This window comes from Lepisma saccharinum, chromosome 12 (genome assembly GCF_977018435.1).
Source record: "Lepisma saccharinum chromosome 12, izLepSacc3.1, whole genome shotgun sequence".
Lineage (NCBI taxonomy): Eukaryota > Metazoa > Arthropoda > Insecta > Zygentoma > Lepismatidae > Lepisma > Lepisma saccharinum.
This window is the reverse complement of record NC_139240.1, coordinates 50,527,097-50,552,225: the sequence shown is the minus strand read 5'-3', so window position 1 is coordinate 50,552,225 and position 25,129 is coordinate 50,527,097. Positions and strand designations below refer to the sequence as shown.

The window sequence follows — 25,129 nt, the reverse complement described above, 5'->3', positions numbered from 1 at the left end:
TTATTAATTTCCTCTGAACTTTCTACAAGGCAAGGATTATATTGGGATCATACGGCTTTGAATGACATTACAAAGAAGATTTATGTACACTACTACTCAAAATAATATGCATAAAATTTTAATCAGAAACTTACTTTTCTCCAACTACATGTAACATCATTTTTCTTAGTCGATAAATATTCAATTATTCATGTATTTTACATTAATTTCCTTTGCCAGGGCACTTGTTTTTATGTTAGTTATTCCGATCCGTAATGGATTCACTCTTATATCTCTATTCTTATACAGCCTTTTTTACCTAATCGTGTAATAATAATATAATATTAATTTATGTATTGTAATTAGTATTAATGTTATTTATAATTATTTTAATAAAAACATTATTATTATTAATAATAATATTATTCCTGAGACACTTGGTTTGGACCCCCCCCCCCGAAACATATTTCTAGATACGTGCCTGCTGAAAGGAGATGAATTACTTATACATAAAAACTTACAGTGTATTCATTTTTAGTAACCTTGAAGTAACAATTTTTTTTAAAAAAAATGCATTAACACTTACTTTTTTTCTTTGCTTTGGTATTTTACACCACCAAACAACGGGTTTAGTCGAATTATTCAACTATTCTCTTGTAATTTATGAAAAATTGTTTTTAGGTCATTTTTAAATAATTTTAATGTCATTTTCTTTAGATTTTGTGGATCATCAACTTCCGAGCTATTGTTACTTTTCATTCTCAGTGAGAAGGGGGTGATCAGTCTGCGCGCCGGGAATCGAACCCGGAAGCATGTGCATCGAAGAGCAACGGAGAGAGGGGTGCGAAAACATTACCCAAGCCACACTTTACATTTCGCCACCAGTAGCAGCATCTCTCCCCTCCCCCTTTTTTCCAAGCGGTTCTAACACGTGTTTAATCACAAAATTCTTTAACTGTATCGCGCGAAACGTGGTAAGCCGTTTCCCCATTGTCAAACCTTCCACCAGAAAGTGCGTTCGGCTCACAATGGAGGAGACGCCAGTATAATACGAGAAAGACGCGTTACCCTACTTCTTATACCTGGGCGAGGGACTTTCACGTGCAAAAGAGATTTTTCTATTCAGCCCACGAGGAGGCAAGATCGAGCAAGTTGAGACACGAAGATCGGGAAGGCAGGTGCGGGCTGGTGAGTTCTACTGATTGTTGCGCCCACCTCCCACTACTACCGACACTGGAATTTCAGGGTAGCCCGAACATCTGTCGGGGTCAGTGTGGGAACGTAGCTCCGCTACGAGTTCCCACGCTTGGGGAACTCGTGTCGGGCACACACCTGCCACACGACGTCACACGCTCTCCTGGTCGTGACGTCACCGGCCGTATATATACCCTGCGCGGTGGGTTGGGGTGAAAGAAGTGGTTGCTATCTCGTCTGACCGACTTCAGGTACCGCTTCTTGCGAGCTCTCCCAGCACGTGCTTTTTGATCAGGGAAAACCGATCCAGTGAGAGAAGATGTCTAGCGGCAAGAGTGTGCTCAGTAGCAAGATTCATGGACTCAAGAAGGTAAGCCAAGATTTCTTTCCCGCGTTTGCTGGTTTATAAGTGGTTTGAGAAAAGTAGCAAAGCTTTCAACAAAATCTATTGTCGATCAGTAATGTTGTGTTTGCGGTACTATTGAGACGTGGTCTGTTTCCGGAATGTCAATCTCCGTGGTGTAGTGATTAGCGTAACGCTCCTTGAATCCTTGGACATAGGAAATTGATTTAAGAATTGGGGGGGGGGGCTTTTGCTTCTTAATTTTGATTTGCTTTATTTTACTTCGCCTTTTGTGCCACTCTTGGCTAATTTGCGAAGATGGGAATGAGTGATGATATGATGAAATTGATGAATGAACAATCACAAACGTCCATGCCCAGGCCAGGATTCGAACCCGGGACCCCTGACTTCGTAGCGCGATGTGCTAACCAATACTCCACGAAGACCGGCTTTTGCTTCTTTAACATCAGATACACGCGATTATAACATGGCTGTCTCTTCATTTATTTCACTTTATTTATTTTCTCTCTCAGTGTCACTTTTATTTTCTCTCTCTTTTCTCCCTGTCTAATTATTTCTCGCCCTGTGTCTCTTTTTTCTCTCTCCCTTCGCTCTCCTTTCCTCTCTTTTGTTTTTCTTCTTGTAGGAGAGGGAGAAAATTAGTCTTCCCGTATCATTTTCTCTCTCGTGTTTTCTTTCCTTATCAAATCCTGGATGAAACAAACGATTTTATTATTTTGTTCTTTCTCGAATTGTTTCTCCAGCCTTTCGAACTGTCGTTGGCCACAATTCGAACCCGCTTTTTTATTGTTTATTGTTGCTAGAATATTTTTCTCGTCTTAGCGATTTTTAAGCGGAATGCTTCCATGTGTTGAAAGCTTTGCTATTTTATTTTTGAAATGTTTTCTGAGATTAGTGCAAAAGTGTGTCAATGCCCTTGTGTAGTCAGGAGAAATTTAGCCTTGTTATGGATTGAAACACAATGAAATTTGTACAATTCGATTCTTTAAAATTACTCTTTGGTTTTTACCGTTATTTGTGTTGCCGGTAAGAAACAGTGTTGATACCTGTCTACAATGTTTCATGCGAGTTGTTTTTGTCCGCACATGCGTTTCCGTGTTGTAACAGCTGTTGCTTTGTTTTTGTTACACCTCTGTTTTCTTCTTCATATAATTAATTCTATGTGGTCTTGTTGACACTTAACAAGCAATAACAACATTTTAATTTCAATTGTTAAATTTATGGACTTTATCGTGATGTTAAACTATTCGACCCTCGGTTTACAACTTTTTCGTTTCCACACATTATTTTTTATTTCTGTTTGGTTTTAATCAGTCTTGCTAATTCGGGACAATTTTTGCTATTATGCTTTTATCATTTCCAACTTTATGTTGTGTATTGTTGTTAACTTTAGTTTGTGTTCAATCTGCGAGATATTGCGTTCGAATCCCTACGAGGTGTACAGTTTATATTTTGTTTCTGGTGTTATATCTATTCTCTTTCTTCAATATTCATTTTCATGCAACTGTAAGGACCTAAAGAAACTTAGGGTACAGTCACGGACAGTTCTGGGTTGTAACGATCCAATTGATTTCAATGGTATGCTTACAACCCAGAACTGTCCGTGACTGTGCAACACCTTTGTGCATTGAGAAGAAAAAGATGCGACAGCAATCTCCCCCCACCCAATCCCTCTCCTCTCTTCTATTTCTGTATTCGACCCGTAATTTAGGGTCCCGGGTTCGATCCCGGTGGTGTACAGTGGTTCGGGTCCCACTTTAAACTGTAGGTCCAGTCCTGTTTAGCCTATCCGTGTATTAAGTGGACTTGAACCTTTTGTATGCAACCCGTTAGTATACCCGAGTGTCCAACCTACTAAACTTTTCATGCAAGTTTGAACAGGAAAGCTTAGACATGGACACAATTGCTTTACTTTCGAATTTTGCTAATGCTAATTCTAACAAGCTCAACAAAAAGTAACTTGCACTTTTACTCGACACATGTACGGTAGCTTGTATACGTAGATCTTTTCTGAGCAAGGCGCACCTGTTTCGCATTCATTAGCTCGCTAATTCTAAGTGCAGCCGGCTGTTCTTTATTTTCTTAACGTGTTTTAATCCCCCCTCTCTCTTTCTTTCTCCTCACGCCTAACAAATGCTTGTCTTTTAATTGTGGGAAACTAAAGCAGGTGGATGAGTCTAACAAGATCTTTTCCTTTTTGTTTCTTGCAGGTCTTGAAGCCGGTGTTCAAGTTGCTGCACAAAAAGCGACGCCAACAGGAAGCTGTCGAGGAGAACACGAAGACGCCCTCACAGAACCCCGCGGCGGAAGCCGGAACTATCGAGATTGATGAGAATGCAGCGAACGAGGCCCTGGAAGCTAGGCTCCGGGGAGATATCGTCGCCGCAGCTGCAGGTAGCGGCTATGTGAAGATGGAAATCAAAGGCGTCGTGACCTTGTTCCCAGTGCAAGGACATTTCCCCGTACCTGTTCACTTCGGCACATTCTGGTCCGTGCCCGACAGTGACATCTGTTGCCGAGATGGCGATGTACTTACCTGTTCCCAGACTGCTCAGCAACAAGTTCCCGTGCCATCCTGCGGGAAAACCATCCAGGATTGGTAGAACCACTCTGCCAGAAAGACTTTGCCGCGGTACAAAACCAGAATCAACACTGTGATTTGTATATACCTCACACTAAAAGGACCACGAGACTGTAAATAGACAATGAATTTCCCCACAACTTGCTACGGTCAGAAATTCTCTGTTCAGTTCCTTTTTTTACAAAATATATACGTTTCAAAATGCTCATTGTAATGAAAAAACGTACATGACTAATTTTTTTACACACTGTGATCAAACTCAAATAGGGGAAGAGCGTCATCTGTGATTTAAAAGAAGCTTTAATTACTAATGATTTTATATAGTAATGTGATATTTTTCTGCGTATGATTTTAATTTTTTACATAATAAAATCAATCAATTTTTTAAAATAACTTTTGTTGTCTTTGTATTATATGAAATAAGTTCCATGCTTTATGAGTTTCATATTGTTTGGAGAAATATACACTGCTTTTTCTGAAACTTTGTTTCCAATAAACGTCTGTGCAATACTGCAAGGAAATTTGTTGCGAGCAAAGTTTCAAAAATGACATATAATTCTCCATTCTTCTCATGGTACATGTTACTACTGGTATTATTTATATTGCTGTTGAAAGTTGGTATTGCATTGCAAGAATTTTATTCCAGTTTTCTTTCTGATATAAAATGTACTTACCATAACATCTATCTGCCAGATAAGTTATATTGGCCTATTATATCGAAATTACATTTTTATGTAGAAATCTTATAATTTATTTAAATTGGAATTTAAAATAATAATTGTTAGAAAGTCTTGCTTCCATAACATAAGATTCTTGCAATGATCAATTTTGGGTGAAAAGAAAATAGTAACACACAAATAGTATTTACAATGTTTTTACACCACGAATATTCATATGTTTTGAATGAATATTTTCTTTGGTAGATTTTCACTTTTTCTACCACTTTGGGAAAAACGCGAAGAATTGATGATATGATGAAATTGATGAAGGAACACTGCTAAGCTTATTTAATAAGCCACTCCGCTCACATCTTATATTTTTTTTTTTTTTTTTTTTTTTTTTGTAGAATGCCTTTTGATTGACACATGTTTGACCCTGAACCAATTACTGAAATTGCAGTACATCAAACATACTGCATTTTTCTATTTGGTAAAGATAATGTTTGAGGTAGATTCTGCATAATATCATTATCATACAGAAAACTTACACATTAATTGCTTTAAGCAGGACCTATTTTCAAATTACACATAAATATTTCAAAACCTGATAGATTCGATTTTGGTTTTGCTTTTCTGCCACTTTTGAAGATGAGGATGAGTGATGAAATTGATAAAGGGACACACAAAGATCACTCGTGCCCAGGCCGAGATTCGAACCCGGTCCCTCTGTCGCGGGCTTCAATGCCTGAAGGGCACAGGATGGGCTATATAAATGTTCGAATATGTAATTTAAATAATACAACAGGCTAATAAAGCTTGCTGTATTTTGCAATTCTTGCACGCAGAATATTAAATGCAGAAAGGCATCGTTTGGTACATTGAAGTGCGTTTTTCGGCCTTTATCAGGAATCAGGTTTACAGCTGATGCATTTTTGTAGCTTGTGTGTAAAATGTATTTCTTTCTATGTCGACCTGTACTTTAATGCATTAACTGATGTGTTTTTATGCATCTTTCTCGATGACGTACTTCAAAAATTTCCTTTGGGCTACAGACTTCATGCAATTTTCGTTTCAACTGATGCATTTACCTTTCTGTGTATAACAACGTTTCTTTATATGCATTCGGACGTTTAAAGTTTGCATGTTGCAACATCATTACTTTACTATTTGTTGATAAGTTGGCATGAATTTTAGACCCTCGGTATGCGGGGGAAGGGAGCCAAGATTGTCAACTCCTCGATTAATTTAAGGTGGGGGGGGGGTCAAAAAGTGTATTTTGACCCAAAGGGCAGTCAGCACCTATGCCTGTAGGACATTGATTTAATAATGATCTTTAAACATGAAGGAATATTTACCAAGAATTCATACTGATTATAACCAAGGCTTGAAAGTTGATGACCTAAAGGAGACTCAAAAAATTACCTGAACATAATTTTCGTTATCAAAATGAAAACTTGATTTTTTTTCATGAATTACAACAGAGTAGTTGAAAAATCGATAAAACCCGTTGTTTGATGGTTTAAACTTCCAAGGCGCAATGGGTAGTCGCTTAGTAATCAAGGGGTCCCGGGTGGTTCGGATCCCACTTTCAACTGTAGGTCCAGTCCAGATTAGCCTTAATGTGTATAGAATCAATCAATTAACCAATCCAAAGCAAAGGGAAATGTAGTTTTCTTTGTTTTTACAAGGATACACAAATTCACCGCAAGTTTTCTATGCATAACCCATTCACCCCCTTTTCAGAGTCGCTTTTCGTATGTTGTGACTACTTCAAAACCACGAATTAAAACAATACTAGTGGGCAGAAAGGAAACGGCTTCACCTAAAGTATTTTAAGTTTCGTGGAGGGTAAACAATTTTACCACAATTAATTATTCATACCATTTCCAACCATTTCAGTTAAAAATAATGTAGTGCTTTAGAATTGCTAAAAACACCATGAGAGGAAATTTAAATATTGTAAAGTTTGAGAGCAAATGGCAGGGCCGGATTTACCTCTTTGCCGCCCCTAGGCCAAACAAGCTCTGCCACCCCTAACCGTTTATTAAGAATGAAAAAAAATCATTATTTTCTGTATTACTATTTTTACTATTAACGGCATGGAGTATTAATTAAATGATAGTTACATACAAAAATGTAACAAAGCGATATGACATAAATTATATAAATTACATTTTAACATTTACGTACCTTCTTTTTTAAAGAAGACTTTTATTTTTACTTTATTTAAGTGATAGGTACATACCGTCATACAAAAAATTTAACAAAGCGATATGACAAGCGGCAGCCTCCACGTTCTTGCCGCAATCGCCGACCCAGCTCAGCACAATACTGTACATTCGGAACAACAACGTCGGTAATTAAAACAACAAATTAGTAAACTAGTTCCGAGACAATACAACTACATTAAGTCATCCCATTCGTGTGTCCGGAGAGAAAAATTGCAACCCGAGAATTAGGTATTCCTTATAAATTTAAAACAAACAATCGTGCCGCTCCTACCAAAGTACCACTCTAGGCTCGTGCCTATGAGGCCTATTGGGAAATCCGGGCCTGTTTACGAAACAACAGGGAAGGAGCAAGAAGAAATCTTATAAACGATAAAAATGCAACAAAGACGCCAAAAAATAATGAAAGATGGCCAGGAAAATGCAAAATAAAACAATGTATTTTGGTTCTAACTGAAGAGAAACGTACAACTAGCAGATGTAGGATTGTCTTCAAAGCCCAGAAAAAAATGATTTTTCATCAACTTCCGAGCCAGTGGCAAGCGACATAAAAATTAATCATCTGTGCTGCGGGATGAAATTAGGTGGTGCTGTGTTGCAAATAAAGAAAACATGAGACATGCTTTAGTAAATACATCAAACGCTAATAAACTTTTAGAGGTGTATTTAGAAATATGCCAAGGAGATTGACAACTATACTGTGACTTGCTTCATTTTTGCTTGCTTTGAGTCCCAAGTAAACCAACCACATGTACAGGAAATTAAATGCAGTTCCTATTTCAGAATAGTATCAAATTACTTGCCTGTTGTATACAATTATAGCCGTCTCACTTCAATACCCAACTTGCGCTCAACATGACGATGTGATTAATTAAGTCCTAACGTATAAGGTGATGATGCTGCAAGGGCAAATTATAGTGTTTTCGGATGAAAATAGTATATTTATTCAAAAAGGGGACACGAAAGAAAATTAAGGGATGCACACCCCCTTCCCTGGCACCGTCCCTGTTCTGATTCCTAAGTAGTTCACACAAAATTTGTGTAAATATCATTGGAGAGTCACGTCCGGAAGGGGGTCACCCCCCCCTGGAAAATGAAAGTCAACCAAAAATTACATATTTCACACATATAATTTCATTTCAGCCACGACAATATGTGTTAATTATTGTATGTAACATGAAAAATTCAAATTGAAGCATTGTTTTTGAGGGGACAACACTATTATGTGGAAAAATGTGCCTTTTCTGACCCCCACCTGGCAAAAATACCTTGCTTGCCCCTCCCTGGGAAAATCCTGTGGATGCCCATGGAGAATCAGTGGCGGCGATTGGGTTCCAAAACTGGGGGGGGGGGGTATATAGTATATTTCCCTTAAGGTAAGGTTTAACATAGTGCAGGGGTAAAAGTGGGGGTCCTCTTCTCTCCAGTGGTCGCCGCCACTGGAGAGAATTAATGTACAATAAAAACAAAAACATCTGCCTGAAGTTATCTTGGCTTGAGCAGGAAATGCACGCCCGCATTTCATGAGCCTATATAATTTCTCAGCGTAACCTAGAAAAGAATTAGGTGCCATTCTTGAAAGATTACTTTCGCTACCAAATTGCACTGACAGATCGTTTCAGTGAAAATATTCCACGATTCTCTCATTTGTACTGGTCGTGAATTCTGCAAGGTCATATGCTATAGTTCTCAACCGGGGGATTATTTTTGTTAATGTCTATAATCAGGGGTAGAAAAATACAGAGCGCTCGGTCGCCTTGGCACCTGAATTTTCAAATTCAGTTCTTAAAATGTATACATACGTGTTTAATATTTCGAGTCCGCTTATGGAAATTTCCACCACTTTTTTTGTTTAACCTTCCGGCACTTGCGCTTATTTCTGCGTGAGTACTCGCCCGCTGCATTTTTCACAACACTCACTATTTTCAGTCGTACAATTGTAATTCTTCAATAAAGTAGTTTTTTTTTATTTTCTTAATATTTTTAATGCTTTTTACACTAATTCTATCAATCATGAATACGATTAATTATTGAATAAAATAAAAAGGTGAAACAAAATATACTCATGCCCGGTTCGCTCAACCATCTTTAAAACGTTCTTAACGAGTTGATAGTTAACGCACCACTAAAATCTTAGCAGCCTGTTAAACTTTTAATGTTCGCTCAAGCGATTTTATAAGCCCGTTAACTAACGACATGTTAGAGACGTTTTGCTTTGATGCCTTGCTTTTCTCATACTTTGATACGAGAAATGCAACGTTTTCATTGGTTGCACCGTGGACAGTAGACTGTGCATAAGCGGATTTGGGCTTTTTTGTATGAAATCCCAGGAAGAAAAATAAATAAAGTAATGTGTAACACATAAATATATGTTTAAGAAATGAATGTTAGTTAGGTATTTACGTCCGCACACCGAAAATGTTATGTATTAGGATTAACAGTTACATTGTAATTTCGTAAGTTAGATTTAAATGATTGCCTACCGACTGCCAATACAAGATCATAAATATATAAATAAAAACTACTGTTCTAGGTTAGGGTAATCTGTTTGAAGTTTGATAAATTTAATTATATTAAAATGGCATTGAGAAAGAGGCCTAAAGGTGGAAATGAACGTGTGTTTGCTATAATAATTTTCCTCAACAAAAGAGAACATTTCACGAATTGTACACCATGCATAACTTAACTTACTGTGCCATGGCAATTAAATAATATGTAAGTATTGCAAGTCACTTCTATTAGGATTGATGTGAATGTGGCTTTGCAAACAAGAAATCTACTGTTTCCAAATAATCACTGACAAAAAAAAAAGGCACGTAAAATGTTTACCAGTATGATTACCGTTCATGCGTATGTACAAGGAACGTTTCTGAATGGTTGTGTTTTTGTTTCGTACAAATATTTTTCAAAGAAAAAAATATATAATACAATACGATATTTTATATTTGATTTATCATAAATGGTAAAAAGGACAAGTACACTGTTAGACAGTATCCTCACCACTTGTACGAACGTACCATGCAAATAATAATTTCCGAATGCATGGTAGTGTGTTTTACAAACAAATATGCATACTTTTACAATGTCCATGCACGAAACTACATTACCAGAAACAGCTTAGGATCAGCGGCGTATACTCTGGGTCATCTAGGTAATCGCAGATGACCCGGCTGTATTTCTTTCTTTTTCTTAAAAAAAATATATACATTTCTTCGCAATATTCTTCCAAACCAATTTCCATGCATACATTTCTTTGCTTCCAGCGCGCCGCGAATGCTTCCAACCGTTTGCCGCTAAATGTCCGGGAACCTTTCTCCAGCTGGTGGAATGACGTTAGGGAATCTCACCCTGACGTCATTCCACCCGCTTCCTTTACAACCCTTGGCGAGGAGGGAAGAGAAAGAAAATAAGGGGGAGGAAACTCTGCTTCTCAGGCGCGGCGATTCCGTGGCCAGGGTAAGCTCCTTCTGGTGAGAGTCCACCGGTCTCAACCCCTAGAGTTTGCCTTTCCCTCCGCTGGCGACCACTGACCTCCTACAACCCTCCTCCACAATTCTCTCCCGAAGGCGAAGGCTATGTCGTTGCTAAACATAGAAACTGTGTGTTTTTTTTTATGGCAGGGACATTTCTCAGGAACGGGATTTTTGGGTTCACAAATTGCCTTCTGTAAGGGAAATAGGGAAAACATACTCGGTAAAGTTCGAAGAACAGGAAAATATGAATAACATAGGCAAACCAATTCTACGCTAATTTTCACTATACATTTACTTCTGTCTTGCTGATGTCTGTTACATAGAAATTTATCAAAAGGAAAAAGCTTAAATATTGAAGATGAAGCAAACTAAATTAAAATTCAAAACTTAAGCAATTAATGCACCTATAAGCTGACTCCCCCCATTCTTGTATTTGCAAAAATAGTGATTGTTTCTTCTCTCTAATCTTCAAAAGCAGCGAGAGTACTTCCTTCACGGAACTGAATATTTTTTAAAGGAAAATATATAAATAAATTATATATATTTTAGTTAATTTAAGTTACTATTCCACTTTTTTAGATTAATAGTGATGAAGATGAACGACTAAAACATATAAGGAACAAACACATCAGGCACGTAGCCAGGTGGAGGATTGTTTAATGAAGTGATCGACACATTACATGGACAACTTTATGATAGATTTGGCGATTTTCATACATTGCACTTTGTTTCCCTCTTGGATTCATTTCAGTTCCCAGTGTTTAAGAGTAACTTTCCAGAAAGAGCTTTCATGTCTTTATTGGAAAAATATGGTGCACACTTTGATTCTGTGAGGCTGAGAAATGAACTCACCGTTCTCTATGCATCTCAAGATCTCAATTTTACTGGGAAGCCAATTTACGAGATAGTTTCTAATATGGTAAAGAACAAACTAACTGTTGCCTTGCCAGAAGTATATAAGTTGGCAACACTCATTCTCACTATACCATCCACTACAGCTTCTGTTGAACGTTCTTTTTCGGCACTCAAAAGAATAAAAATCATTCTGCAGATCAACCCAAGGACAGGACAGGTTAAGTGGACTTGCTCTGCTATCAATTGAAAAGGAGTTGCTACGTAATCTTCGGAACAACCCCACCTTTCCATTTCATGAAGTCGTTATTGGGAAGTTCACCTCTCAAATAAGAAAACTGGAGTTCAACTACAAGTAATCGGGTCCTGGGGTAAGTTGAATTTTGCACTTAAATTAATAATGAGGGTTTCTATTTCACTAGTGCATGTCTTTCATTTTATATTTCACAGTTTTTTTTTATTTTGCTTTATAATACTGTCTTGTTTTATTATTTGAAATTCTACACGTATATTAAACTGCAATAATGAGAATTAATTGATTGTGGTCGCCACAATAAGACAAACATTCCCACAAAATATTCCTAAATCCCATATGGATCCTGATATAAAATGCACGGAATCTTTTGGAGTTTGATGATCAAGGGTCGGAGATTACCCACTCGTTAGAACCAGCATACGCCACTGCTTAGGATTAAGCTTTTTTCTTAATGAAACATACATGTGTAGTACGGTAATACTTTACATTATGTTTGGTTATTTATTTTGTGATGAAATTGTAGTCATTCAGAAAATGTGCCTTGTACATGGAACGGTTGATTAATATGATATTTTACATTTGATTTATCATAACTGGTAAAAAAGCACAAAAAAAACAAGTGCACTGTTAGACAGTACCATTATCACTTGTACGTATGTACAAGGAAAAATTTCCGAATGGATGGTAGTGTGTTTTTCAAACAAATATGTATACTCTTACAATTTCCATGCACGAAACGACACCACCTTTAAACTGCTTAGGACCTGAAGCTTTTTTCCTTAATGAAACATACATGTGTAGTACGGTATTTTACAATATGTTTGGTTATTCATTATGTGATGAAATTGTAGTCATTCAGTAAATGTACCTTGTACATGGAACGGTTCATTAATATGATATTTTACATTTAATTTATCATAACTGGTAAAAAATATAACAAGTGCACTCACATAATATCATTACCACTTGTATGTATGTACAAGGAATAATTTCCGAATGGATGGTAGTGTGTTTTATGTCACTGCACAATGTCAAAATGTTACAATGTCCATGTACGAAACTATATACCTGAAACTGCTTAGGACCTCAAGCTTTTTTTCTTAATGAAACAACATATGTAAGCTATATTACGTGATGAGATGGTAGTTGTTCGTAAATGTACCTTGTATATGTAACGGTTGATTATTTTTTCAATTTTTAAGTGCTCTTTCAGTTTGTTATGAATACGATTTAATTTCCATTTGCACCGTTATATGTCAGCCCATTTTCAATATACTGCATAATAATTGTTTTGATTTTGTGATTATATTAAGACTCACATTATATTAAACAACATGTTTTATTTGGATCTTGTGGATCTTGTGGATCTTGAATCTTAAGGGCCAAACAACACGATTCAGGAGCTCGTGTTTTAAATGGCGGCGTAGCAACATCATTACTTAAAAACTTGAACGAAGAAAGAAGTAATTTATTGCGAAAGACTGCCCTCCAAAAATAGGCACAATAAAATTGGAAATAATTAATTTAAAACTAAAGATTGCCTCACATTCGGTAAGTAAGCAAGATGGCGCCATCGAGTGAAGACGTACTTTTATCAGCTCCTCTCAAATTGAAGACAAAATATGATGATAAATGTGCAAAGTGTAAAAGATCTGTAAAGAATGGAATTCTTTGCGACATGTGTGACGAATGGTTACACTTTAAGTGCGGCAACTTGAATGCCGATGAAGAAATCGACCAAAACAGTGAATGGTTCTGTCCGCAATGTGAAAACGGAGAAAAAAGTGTTGAAAATGAGGAACTCCCGAATCTTTTACAGGTAGTGAATCTACTGCAAAGTGATATAAAGGAGTTAAAAAATGAAAATGAAGCCCTGAAAAACAGACTAGAAGCTATTGAAAAGGCAAAGGAAATAACAAATTCTACATCCTCATGGACTCAAGTGGTTAGGAAATCAACAAAGAAAAAACATCGCCCGAGTGTAAACCATGGGTCACAAACGGAATCAGAATCTCAAGTAGAAAACTAAAAATGCTTCATTCTGAAAGTAAGGTGAATCCCAATCCATCTTTTCTGAAATATTACAAGAAGTATAAGCAAATATATAAAAATGTACTCCACCAATCAAAAATTAATCATAATGACCGTAAAATCAATAATTCAAACAATAAATGTAAAACAATGTGGGAAATTATAAGAAATGCATCAACAAAACACCAATCTTTAGGTAATAATATGGTGATATGCATTAATGGAAAAGAAGTCCAACATCCCCCTAATATTGCGAATGCTTTCAATGAGTATTTTGTAAATGCAGTTCCAAATAGAAGGAATGGGTTTATGGCTGCTCCAGAAGAATGTTCTACACACATAACAGTGAATGACAAATCCTTGTTCATTTCCCCCATTACTGAACAGGAATTAAAGATAATCTTCAGGCGTATAAAAAACAAACGATCTTCCGGCATTGATGAAATACCAGACTTCCTAATTAAGAAATGTTATAGTTCCCTATGTCAACCATTACTACATATAATAAACAATTCCATTGAACAGGGTATTTTCCCAGACAGGCTAAAAATAGCTGTTGTTAAACCATTACTGAAGAAAAATGACCCAAAGGATTTATCAAATTACAGGCCCATTTCCCAACTCTCAGTCTTCTCAAAAATTATTGAACATGCAATAATGATGAGAGTAGAAAATTTCTGTAGTAAACACTCAATCTTAAGCTTGTCGCAGCATGGTTTTAGGTCCGAACGAAGCACGAAAACAGCGTTAGCAGACTTAGTAGAATGTGTCACACAATCTCTGAATAATTGTAATCACACGGTAGGAGTCTTTTGTGACCTATCAAAAGCTTTCGATTCTGTAAATCACGAGATATTGCTGTGGAAACTTCAAAAACTTGGTATTCGTGGACTACCACAAAAGTGGTTTCAATCTTATCTTACCAATAGAAAGCAAATTGTAGAAATCGCTCACACCACAGCAAAAGGATACGTAACACATCAACACTCCACCATGAAAAGTGTAACATGTGGGGTGCCTCAGGGAAGTATTCTTGGCCCTCTTTTGTTTCTTATGTACATAAATGATTTACCAAATGTTATACCTGAGGCAAATGCAATATTATATGCTGATGATACAAATATTATAGTAACAGACACTTCCAAAGATGCTTTACAATCTAAGGCTAATAACGTATTAAACAAATTAGATGACTGGTTTTTAAATAATAATCTACTCCTCAACAGCAAAAAAACAAATTACATTACATTTTCTACAATCCAAACCAGAAACCAAATAAGCCTCAATCTAATATCTGGGAATACACAACTAGAGCCTAACAAAAATTCAAAATTTCTGGGTATCATTCTGGATGAACACCTTAGCTATACAGAACACATAAACACGCTACAATCAAAATTAAGTAGTGTGTGCTATGCCCTTCGAGAAATGGTAGACATCTCAAGCACCCAAACTGTAAAGTGCCTTTATATGGCAAATTTTGATGCTTTACTAAGATACGGTATTATGGTTTGGGGTAACAAGGGCCACTCCAATGTCCTTTTTATGCTTCAAAAAAGAGCTGTAAGAATCATAGCTGGAGTAAAGAAAACTTATTCATGTAGAACTCTTTTCCGTAAACTTAATGTGTTAACTCTCCCCTGCATATACATTTATGAATGCTTAATTTATGTTAAGCAAAATATTTCCAACTTTGCCACAAATGAGGAAATACATGGCCTAAACACAAGAAATAAAGACAAACTTCACATAAAACACTGCCGCCTTAACTTATGTAAGAAAGGTCCCCTAAATTCTTCCATAGATCTCTACAATAAACTACCACAAGATGTGAGGAAAGAACCAAACTTGATGATATTCAAGCACAAGATAAAATCAATGCTTCTGAAGCATGTTTTTTATTCTATAGCTGAATACATGGAAGCGGCTTTTACATAAGACAAATGTACATAATGTAGTATCCTCACATATTATTCTTGTAAAATTAAATGTCAAATGAAAGTGGGTAATTAGTATATCTTCTCATGTTATATTTTTTTTGTGATTTTGATATAATAGCAGAGTAAGACCCAATTTTTTACAATTTTTGGCTATATATTTTGTATTTGTAAAATCTATTAATGTACCTGTATTGTAATGTAAGTATTGACATGTCCTATATTACCATGTACTGTAATTTGTACACACCGGTAGTCCTTGGACGCAAATAAACTAAACTAAACTAAACTTTACAGTACTTACGTACAGCTACGAGCTAAATAAGTAAACAGGTTAGGCAGGTTTTCTTTATTTCTGTACTTGGTTAGGTTAGGCAGGTCAGGTTTGGTGCTTTTAGCATCTCCAGTTTGCTACAGCTGTCCCTAGCCGCTTGTGATTCAGAATATAGAATGATGAACATTTGTGTCGAGCATTCTCGTCACTGCAAAATCATTTTTCCCATTATGTTAATTGGAGTAGGTGGATAATAATTTGAAAAGTTCGAAGGAACAATTCCCTACTACTTTGAAAGATTGCAGGCTACATTGTGTAATGTCACAAATTTATTTTACATTAAATGAGAGTACAGGACGTGTATTGCCTATTTCTAGGACAGTTGCTTCATTTTGATTTTATCTCTTACGTTTTCTGACATTTTTCAGTTTAAAAAAACATAAAATTAGAATGGTAGTTATAAGCAGACATAAGCATAAACACAAGAAACCACGACTTTCTCCAGTTTCTATGTGATCCACTGCAAAACGGCGTGGACGACGACACCGAATATTTTGGTGAATAACTTCACCTTATACAAATTGAAATATGTAAAAGGAGGTTACATTATTTTTAAAAGTCATGCGATATTTTGTGTTTATGGTTACAGTGCATTGAAGGTGGAAGCCCATAATGCATTTTAAAAACATCAAGTTCGTATAATTAACTATAAGCATATATTTTTGGCTAGACAGGCAAAATTAATAAAATTTGAATAATGTGAGATGATCACGATGCCATTATTGACAAAACTTTAAAAAGTACATTGATACAATATTTCTCATTTAACTTACATGTGATTTCTGATTTGCAGTACGAATTTATAATATGAAATACGAAATGGGAAAATTATTTTTGCTGTAGAAAGAAATCGAACTAGTGTATGTTTTGCGATGGTATGCAAATAATGTGTTCAAATCGGTTTGGGATAACCTTTCAACACAACAGCTGGCATACGCAATATCGCCATCTTATTTCCGACACAACACAACGCGCTGTTAAGCACTTTAATGAAGCAAAAGAGTGCCTTTAGATTTAACGACGACATTAGAGGTCTGTTAGCCTTAACGAAGGTTGGAGAAATGCCTCAATGTGCTAATGTAGCGTTAACTTGATTTAACGCTTCTTTAAAATTTAACGCGCGTTGAGCGAACCGGCCATCAGACAAGTTTTAGGTAAGATATTTCTAATCTATACTGAACATTGTCTATACGTAGGATTTAATACTTATTTATGTTATTTAGACAAAACTTCTATGAATAATTAATTCTATTGATCATTAACTAAAATAAACAGCGGAAACAATGAAAACGTTTTCTTTAAAACTTTCAGAGAAATTCTTAGGCCAAATATTTATAATCTCTACCGAAAAAGTACAACAGAGACACATTCACTGCTTCACTCTTCTGTTGCAACTAAACGAGTGACTAATGAAGCCACATATTTAGCAGTAACTATGAGGAAGGACCAACAAACGAATACGTTGGTGCCGGTGGAATCCATTGTTGGTGAAACCACATATTTAGCAGTAACTATGATGGAAGGACCAACAAATGAATACGTTGGTGCCGGTGGAATCCATTGTTGGTGACCAAGCTTTTCATTTTACTTTTAAAAATTATACATTGTTGTACTAGCATTGTTGCAGTATGTGTTTTTAAATGTTTGTGTTTTTTCTGTATCACGTGTTAAATCAGAATAATAATGATCCCATTGGAAGTTTTTGCAGTGTTGATAGCCAAATTTGAAATCTGCGACCATACGGTATAGTTCGGCCATATATTAGAACGAATAGTATAGTTATTTATAATGTTCTTTAGGAAGACCACTCAAGCACAAGAATTATTTAATTTGCCAAAAAAAGGCTTGCTCCTGAGATAAAGAGGCTGACGTCTTAATTGTTTTAAGTTTCTTCTACTCCTGTCAATAATAGTTATTGGTCGGTAATATAAAAATCACCTAAAAGTGCAAAATAAGAAACGCTTAAAAATGTCTACATAAATTTCCATAAATATGCACTAAAACATAAAAGAAATATAATTAATAAAATGTTCATTCTCAATACTCCATGTGTATGTTAATGTCATGGGGGTGAAATATTTATGTAAGAATGAAGAACAGGAGAGATAGAAACATAAGTGTGATTGATTTATTGATTGATTTGAGTTATTTTTACTTCGTTTTCTGCCACCTTTGGGTAATCGCGAAGATGAGGATGAATGAAGGGACAATTGCAAACATGAATGGCCCCACAGAGGATTATACAAGCTGAGTCCAGACGCCAGAGCCTCGCTAGCCTACAAAATGCAGTCCAAACTTGACTAATGAAAGTATGAAATTTGAAAAAGTGTATATTGATATATTTATTGTACAGAAAATATCAATACCATATGCTGGGATGTTTGAACGTACTTCACTTTGGGCTGGTTGTATAAACATCACTAACTGGAGATCAGATTTGACCTATGATCCGGGAGTGAACTAAGTTCAAGCTTCTATCATGTTGTATAAAGTTAATTGTCGATCTTAGATCAAATCCTGATCTTGGGTCAAAGAAATACGTTTGGCAACGTGGCAAATCCAGACATGTCGCTAGTGTGCCTGTGATGTTGCCAATTGTCCAACACTGAACAGCAAACATTTTAAAGTCGGTTTCGGAGATTGCAAGTATCTAAAATTTGAATAAAGAATCAGTCTGAGGTGCTGGACGTAGTAAATATTCGAACATGTTGCAAATTTAGTAAAATCACGTAAATTAAATACTAGACTGCCATTTATTGCTTGTGCGAGTTCCACATGGATGATTTGTCATTGACAACGAAAGCAACTATCGGTTCTCGGTTGCAGAGGGGAGAAAAATATCCTTGCATAAATATTTTTTTTTTTAAAAAAAATCTGTATTTCTTTTTAATGCTAAAGAAAGAGATATAACAACTTTCTTATACTCGGATTTGGAGCTATTGTTCACGTAAGGAGATGTTTATTATATTTATTTTGTGATTACACGATAACGTGTTACAGGTGGACCATTAGTTCCTGTTAGTAGTATACGGAATTTTCCTTGCACTTAATTGAGTATCCTACGTTGTGAAATGTAACATGTGTTTGAAATATTGAAACAACAATGGCGTTTGTCCTCTCGGATGTAAATTATGCCCAAAACAAATAATAATCGAAATAAAATATGTGTTATTTATATATCGGGAGGGTGAGAGAAAGCGTTACCAACTAAAATGCGACGTGCTCGGTTCATATAGCAGTGGATATATACACTACAGCCAAAGTTATATGCTCTGTTCCATTCTGCGGACAAAATGGAATTGCAATAACACTTGGCAGTAAAGCGAAATGGTAATATTTATATAATCCCTCTTCATCCCAACGCAAGTTTTACAATGATATCAACAAGAAAACGTAAGCGGGCCATATTTTCGGTTTGTATCAACACTCGATTGTTCTCAAATTACTTTTCTCTGATCGTGCAATTAAACAATGTTACAATATGCTCTTGCAGTCATTTAAGACAAATTGGAAGAAAAAAATACATGGTATTTCAAACAGTAAATACGTAACATTGACACACGATATATGGAAAGAAAGAAAAATGGGAGAAATATTTATCATTGTTCATGCATGCTTCTTCTTTATTATTATGGAAACAGGATTTTATGAATTGATTCTCCCGTTTTGCCGCATACGTTCACTTGCAACACATTTTACAAGCAAATATACGTTAGTACAGCCCATGGTACAGCCATGTTAAAACAACAGCTGAACTACGGTCAATGTCTGCTGATCGGAGATAAATCGCGGATCAACTTTGATCGCTCTCAGTTCAACTTTTATACAACACAAAATCAGAGTTCAGCGTGACTGCAGATCAATTTTACTGGCTAATCGAGGATCAACTGTTTTATACAATCGGGCCTTTACGAGCCCTGAATTTAAAATGACTATTGTAAGTAAAAATTCAGATAGGTATGAAGAGAAACCTATTGTTAACTAACAAAGTTAATCTTCTCTTCCAAAAGGATGAAATTTAATCTACATCGGAAATGAGGCACGCGGCCAGGGGGAGGGCTAAGGGGGCTGAAGCCCGCTCGAAATCGTACAAATATAATTTAAATAGTGTATAGTGTTAAGTAATTTTACTTCCTTAGCAGGATTAAACATTAGATGGAAAAAGTTTAGTGTATGATAGAGGAACCAAGTTCTGTTTTTATATTCTACCATTTAATCCAAAGAATAAATGGATCCACAGCTCTCAAAATGCATAGTTTTCTTTGTGAGATGTCATACAATATAAACTTTATCAGTAAAATTTGGTTCTAACTTTTAAAGTCATTTTTTAATGGAATGTGTAAAATAATAAGCATGATTTTCAGTACACTAAGTGTACAAAATGTAAGAAAATAATTGACAACAGTGTTGGATATTCACTCATACGGTGAATTCTCTCTATTTATATAATAAAAATAATAATAATAACAATAACAAAAGCAATAAATTTGGATTAAAAATGGTCTATATTTAATAACTTATAATAGTTATTGTTGTAAAATGACAATTATAACCGTTGCAATAATTATTATTTTCATTATTATTTCTACTAATCCAGTTTTATCAGTGGGTTGTCCCTCTACAAATATTTCTGGCGACGCCTGTGCTGATAAGGGATGAGCCCCTCCAAAAATAAAATCCTGCTACGAGCCTGTCGGAAATAGTTCATAGTAAAAGAGAATTCTCTATGAATGATACATTTATTACATAGGCAGCGGCTAGATGAAGATTTTCTAATGTAATACCCCCCTAAAAAAAGAAAAAGTTGAGAGAGACTGGCATAAGACACTGAGGAAAAAAGTTGAAAGTTGAAGCTCTCTCTTTCCTATCTTCGTGATTGATACGCATGGCGAGAAAAGGTGCAAGAAGACCACAATACCAAAATATCAAATGCCTTTACTTACATTAAAAGGTCGGTCTTGGAGGTCGCAGCTTCGCGTCCTGAATTCCACAAAGAATCTGCTTTTTCCCTTGTTGCCAGCAACCTACAAAAACAGAAACGCAACATAAGCAACTGAAATACATTTGAATTTAATAACATCATTAGCGTCTGCATTTGCCATGCTATTAGCCAGCCTCCTCACACGCGCCGGGACAGATATCTGGTCAGGCGTGAATGTATAATTGTTTCAGTTCTGTCAGTAAGTTAATCATTCATCCTCATCGTCGTTATTTATCGAAGATGTATAAAAGCGAAGTAAAATATACAAAATGTTAATATAAATAGACATGTAGGCTTATACTCAAAGGAGTAAAAATCAGGAACAAAAAAAACAATATGGTTATGAAATTGGAACCTCAATATAACTTGTACTAATATTCAGTAGCGTACGAAGGATTTCATCAAGGAGCGTTATTTCTAAAACTTTCTCCAAATTCACATTTCCATTGTTTTATTATACTTTAATTAAATAATAATAATCACAATTAATAATAATAATAATAATAATAGAATTAATTAGCTTAATTACTACTAATAATACTACTAATATCACTACTACTATTAAGTAGTAGATATCTACACAAATATAGTATTTATGAAAACAATAGAACGAAATTACTTTCTAGTCATTCGATTTTTATCAAATCCTGGGAGCATTTTTTTGTCTCTTTGTTACGAAATAATTGTCTGGTCAACGAGGTGAGACATTTTAAGGGTGAAGAAGATCCATAAAAACAAGAAAATAGGATTGAAATAATCAAAGTATGGAACTCATCCAAGGAGCTGTTGTGGTCTGGTCGGTAGAGCGTCTGACAATCACGCAGGAGATCCGAATTCGATTCCCGAAAGTGGTTGGAATTTTTCCGTCTTCTTCCCCTCATAAATGTCCCTATAATTCATATCTGGATTGTCTCGCTGTTCTTACCTGTTGAGACAAGGATGTTTGAAGCTGAGACAGAATTTTTTAGACATATGCAAAATAGACATTTTCAAGGATTGCCTCACAATAGCATCTGCCTGTTCACTAATTTACAGACAGAAATTTATGCCTGCTAACACTATAGGAATAATTCCTAAAGGAGGTTACCATCATGCAGATCAGATGTCCAAGTTTGCATTGAAATGGTTAACCTATGTTGAAGAACAAAATGATGTAATACTTCTTCACGGTGGACGTACTCGTGAAAAATATGTCATAGGAGGGCGTTACAAAGTGGATGGCTGGTTTAAACTCCGTAACCTCCCTTGCGTACCACACTGCTAATATTGAGTCTGGTGTCTTCAGATTTCTCTGAAATGTTGATATTTTTCATATAATTTCCCTTTTCCCTAGAAAATCGACGCCAATTCCTTGCAGAAGGGAAATTTCCCTTCATGTGGCAACACTGTTTGCAGACCATTCTATGAAGATAAAATCTGATGAACTTATAGACTTGCCAAATAATACCTGAACGTGACATAAACTAAATCGAGCAGCCACTCTGTCCGACCATTAGGGATAACAATTTAAAAGTGCCCTGTCTATATGTAGAAAACTGGGGGGTCATAACCCCCCTTGGCCCAGTATTCTTAAAAAAAAGTCATTTGCAGGAAAGATGGCAAAATAAGAATTGACTACTAAAAAAAGTATACGTAACTCCCTCCTGGGCACGCCACTGACGACGGGCCATCCATAAATCAGGCTGAATCCCCCCTCAAAATGTAATATGATAAAGTGATAAGGATAAACTGAAAATATATAGATAATACTAAATATCATGATGGGAAATATCCGAACCCCAATATCTGTGGTTAGCAATAGCCCTCACTAGCAGCCACGCTACGACGGCAGAGGTCATGTCATCACTCATTCTCATCTTCGCGATTAACCAAAATGTGGCAGAAAAGCGAAGTAAAATAAACCAAATCAATCAATCCAGTGCCGTGCCCACGATTTTCGTAAAGGGGGTGGGTTATGTATACTTCTTTTAATTGTCAGCCCTCATTTTGCCACCTTTTCCTGCCTTTGGCATTCCTTTCTTTTTTACTGTGCCAAAAATGAGGCGGGTTATAACCCCCATCAATCTCTCTTAGGCACGCCTCTGAATCAATGAATCAACTAACTCCTGGATATTGGATATCTGAACCTAAAATTCAACACTTTTGCAATGCAACATTCCATTAATTTATTTGTTCTACAACAATTAAACTTCATCTTATTGCACAACAAATGTACTCCTTACCTTAGTTTTCCAACCAGGGTGTAATTGGGAAACTTATTCATATAAAACATAATAATAGAGTATAATAAAATATTACGATTAGATAAGCTAGATAGATTACATCTATGTTAATATAATAGATATAATATCTAGAATACAAGAAATTTGGAGTATGAAATATATAAGTATGAGATATAATATTAATATATACTAAGGAGAAATAAAATATATAAGAATTTGAGAGTAGAATTTAAGAAATTCGAATACTGTTTATCAGGTAATCTATGCTTTGGAGGAATCTTTAGGGAATCCTTAGGTTTCTGTAATGTTGAATTCTAACAGAATCCTTAGATTCCAATATTATTGAGTCCTACTGTGAGGAAGGTTTCTAGTTGAAATTTCAACTACTAATCTCTAAACCTGGTTTAATACATCTGCTATTAATTAATACTTTTGAAACTAGGCTAATTTCTGTAGAGAGAGTGGAGATGGAAAATGTTGGATGTTTTCTATCTTCCTCTTCTTATTTCTTCTCTCGGCCTCACTCCTCCTCCTTCTTCTTCTTACAGATTCAATCTCTTATTGTTAGGACGGTTTACATTGTTTAAAGCGGCATCAAAATTATACAATGAAAATTTTCGTTCAAGCCGATCACCCAAAAAACTATCAAATCTGCATATCTCAATATTCTAGAATTGAAGGCAGGTGTCCGAAAGGTCCGTGTACTGATTTTGGCCAGACAAGGTTTTTCACGCACTGCGAGTAGGAGGATGTGAACGGCCTTGCGTGCTAGCCACTGTCAACAAAGGCAGGGATTTGATTCGGCAGGTGTAAGCAAAATGATGTTAAAGCGTGTGCGGACAGGTTATATCAGTAAGTTACTTCAGGCAGCTGCACTGGTCAACAAGAAGATAGGAAAAAAAAAAGCGAACATCTGCAAACATGAAAATAGGAAAGGTAAACGCTTAAGTTCTCCCACGCAGATGGGAAATAAGGTCTAAGGTCAGCCTTATATGTAGATTCAACATACTTATCGCTCAACTGAAGTAGGTGGTTGCCGTTCGAAAAAGGAAAGACGTTAAAGATACCATCCTATCCTCTTGTTACTTTTTTTTCGTTTCCGACCTGTAAAATTCTTGCTAACACACTAAAATGTACAAAAAATCAGACAATCGCATGCATATGTATGTGTCAAACTCACGTCGAACAAGCAGCAAAGATTTTAAAGGAAGTACAGCTGCAAATAGTGTATGTAGGTTCGTATTTATAAGGTTATTACTTGTCTTCAATTGAGTGGCTCACACCGGCTATAATGTCGCAGTTTCTGGCCATCGTTACTGTATTATTAGTTTTGGAAGTATTCGAGGTAATCACTTAATTTTAGTCATCATATACCGACTTTTTAGAGATCACGGGTTCGAATCCAGACCTGGGTATGGTTATTCTTTGTGAGTGTCCCTTCATCAAGTTCATTAGATCATCACTCATCCTCATCTTAGTGATTAGCCAAAACTGGCAGAGAAGCGAACCAAACCAAATCAATCGATCTACTATTTAAACATGAAAGGAGATTGATCTTCATTTAGTTTTGTTTTAATTGGTGACTTTGTTAGTTTTCGACAATTCATGGTGTCCGTAGACCCTCACCTAATTGCGCCCATCATCATGTTTGAAATTTTGTTCATTGCTATTTAAGTGAATGTTGTCGCCGAACCATCATGTGCTTCCACCAGCTATCAAAACCGGGACCCCTTGAATTACAATGCGGCGACGTTACCACTACGCTATCGGGGAGGCACGGATATATCAGAGTTGTTACGTACTTTTTCGGTACTTGAATTTACAAGAATGATTGTTACTGTACTACGTTATTTTGCTTTCCTTGCGTTACTTAGATAAATTCCCAGGACCAAACGTGCTGTTTTAAATTAGAAAAACATGTGATATTTGTGTAGATAGTTAAATAGAAGCAAAGTAACAGTAGAGCAATATTCTTTTTTACTGCTTTTAAGTAACTTACCCACGTCTGATGATTTATATGTAAAAAATCAACCCTGCT

At 36.0% G+C, this 25,129-nt stretch overlaps 2 protein-coding genes across 2 annotated transcripts in view; one reads left to right on the top strand and one right to left on the bottom strand.

Annotated features, from left to right (window-relative positions):
- LOC145996058 (uncharacterized) overlaps positions 1-25,129 on the bottom strand; it is a 502,345-nt gene that overhangs the window by 339,469 nt on the left and 137,747 nt on the right. Inside the window, exon 2 of the mRNA XM_083132275.1 lies at positions 20,832-20,912. The gene's annotated coding sequence lies outside the window, so the exon portion shown is untranslated. The remainder of the gene's footprint in view (positions 1-20,831; positions 20,913-25,129) is intronic.
- Positions 1,403-4,455, top strand: LOC145996467 (uncharacterized). The gene is made up of 2 exons (XM_083132957.1): positions 1,403-1,543; positions 3,748-4,455. The coding sequence occupies exons 1-2, from the start codon at positions 1,493-1,495 to the stop codon at positions 4,138-4,140; spliced, it is 444 nt and encodes a 147-aa protein (XP_082989083.1). The 5' UTR covers positions 1,403-1,492; the 3' UTR covers positions 4,141-4,455.

What these genes read in the sequence shown, in the direction of transcription:
- LOC145996467 (XM_083132957.1), top strand. Translation starts at nt 1,493, where the DNA reads ATGTCTAGCGGCAAGAGTGTGCTCAGTAGCAAGATTCATGGACTCAAG. An exon ending in AGATTCATGGACTCAAGAAG is followed by an intron (nt 1,544 to 3,747) that starts GTAAGCCAAGAT and finishes TGTTTCTTGCAG; the next exon opens with GTCTTGAAGCCGGTGTTCAA.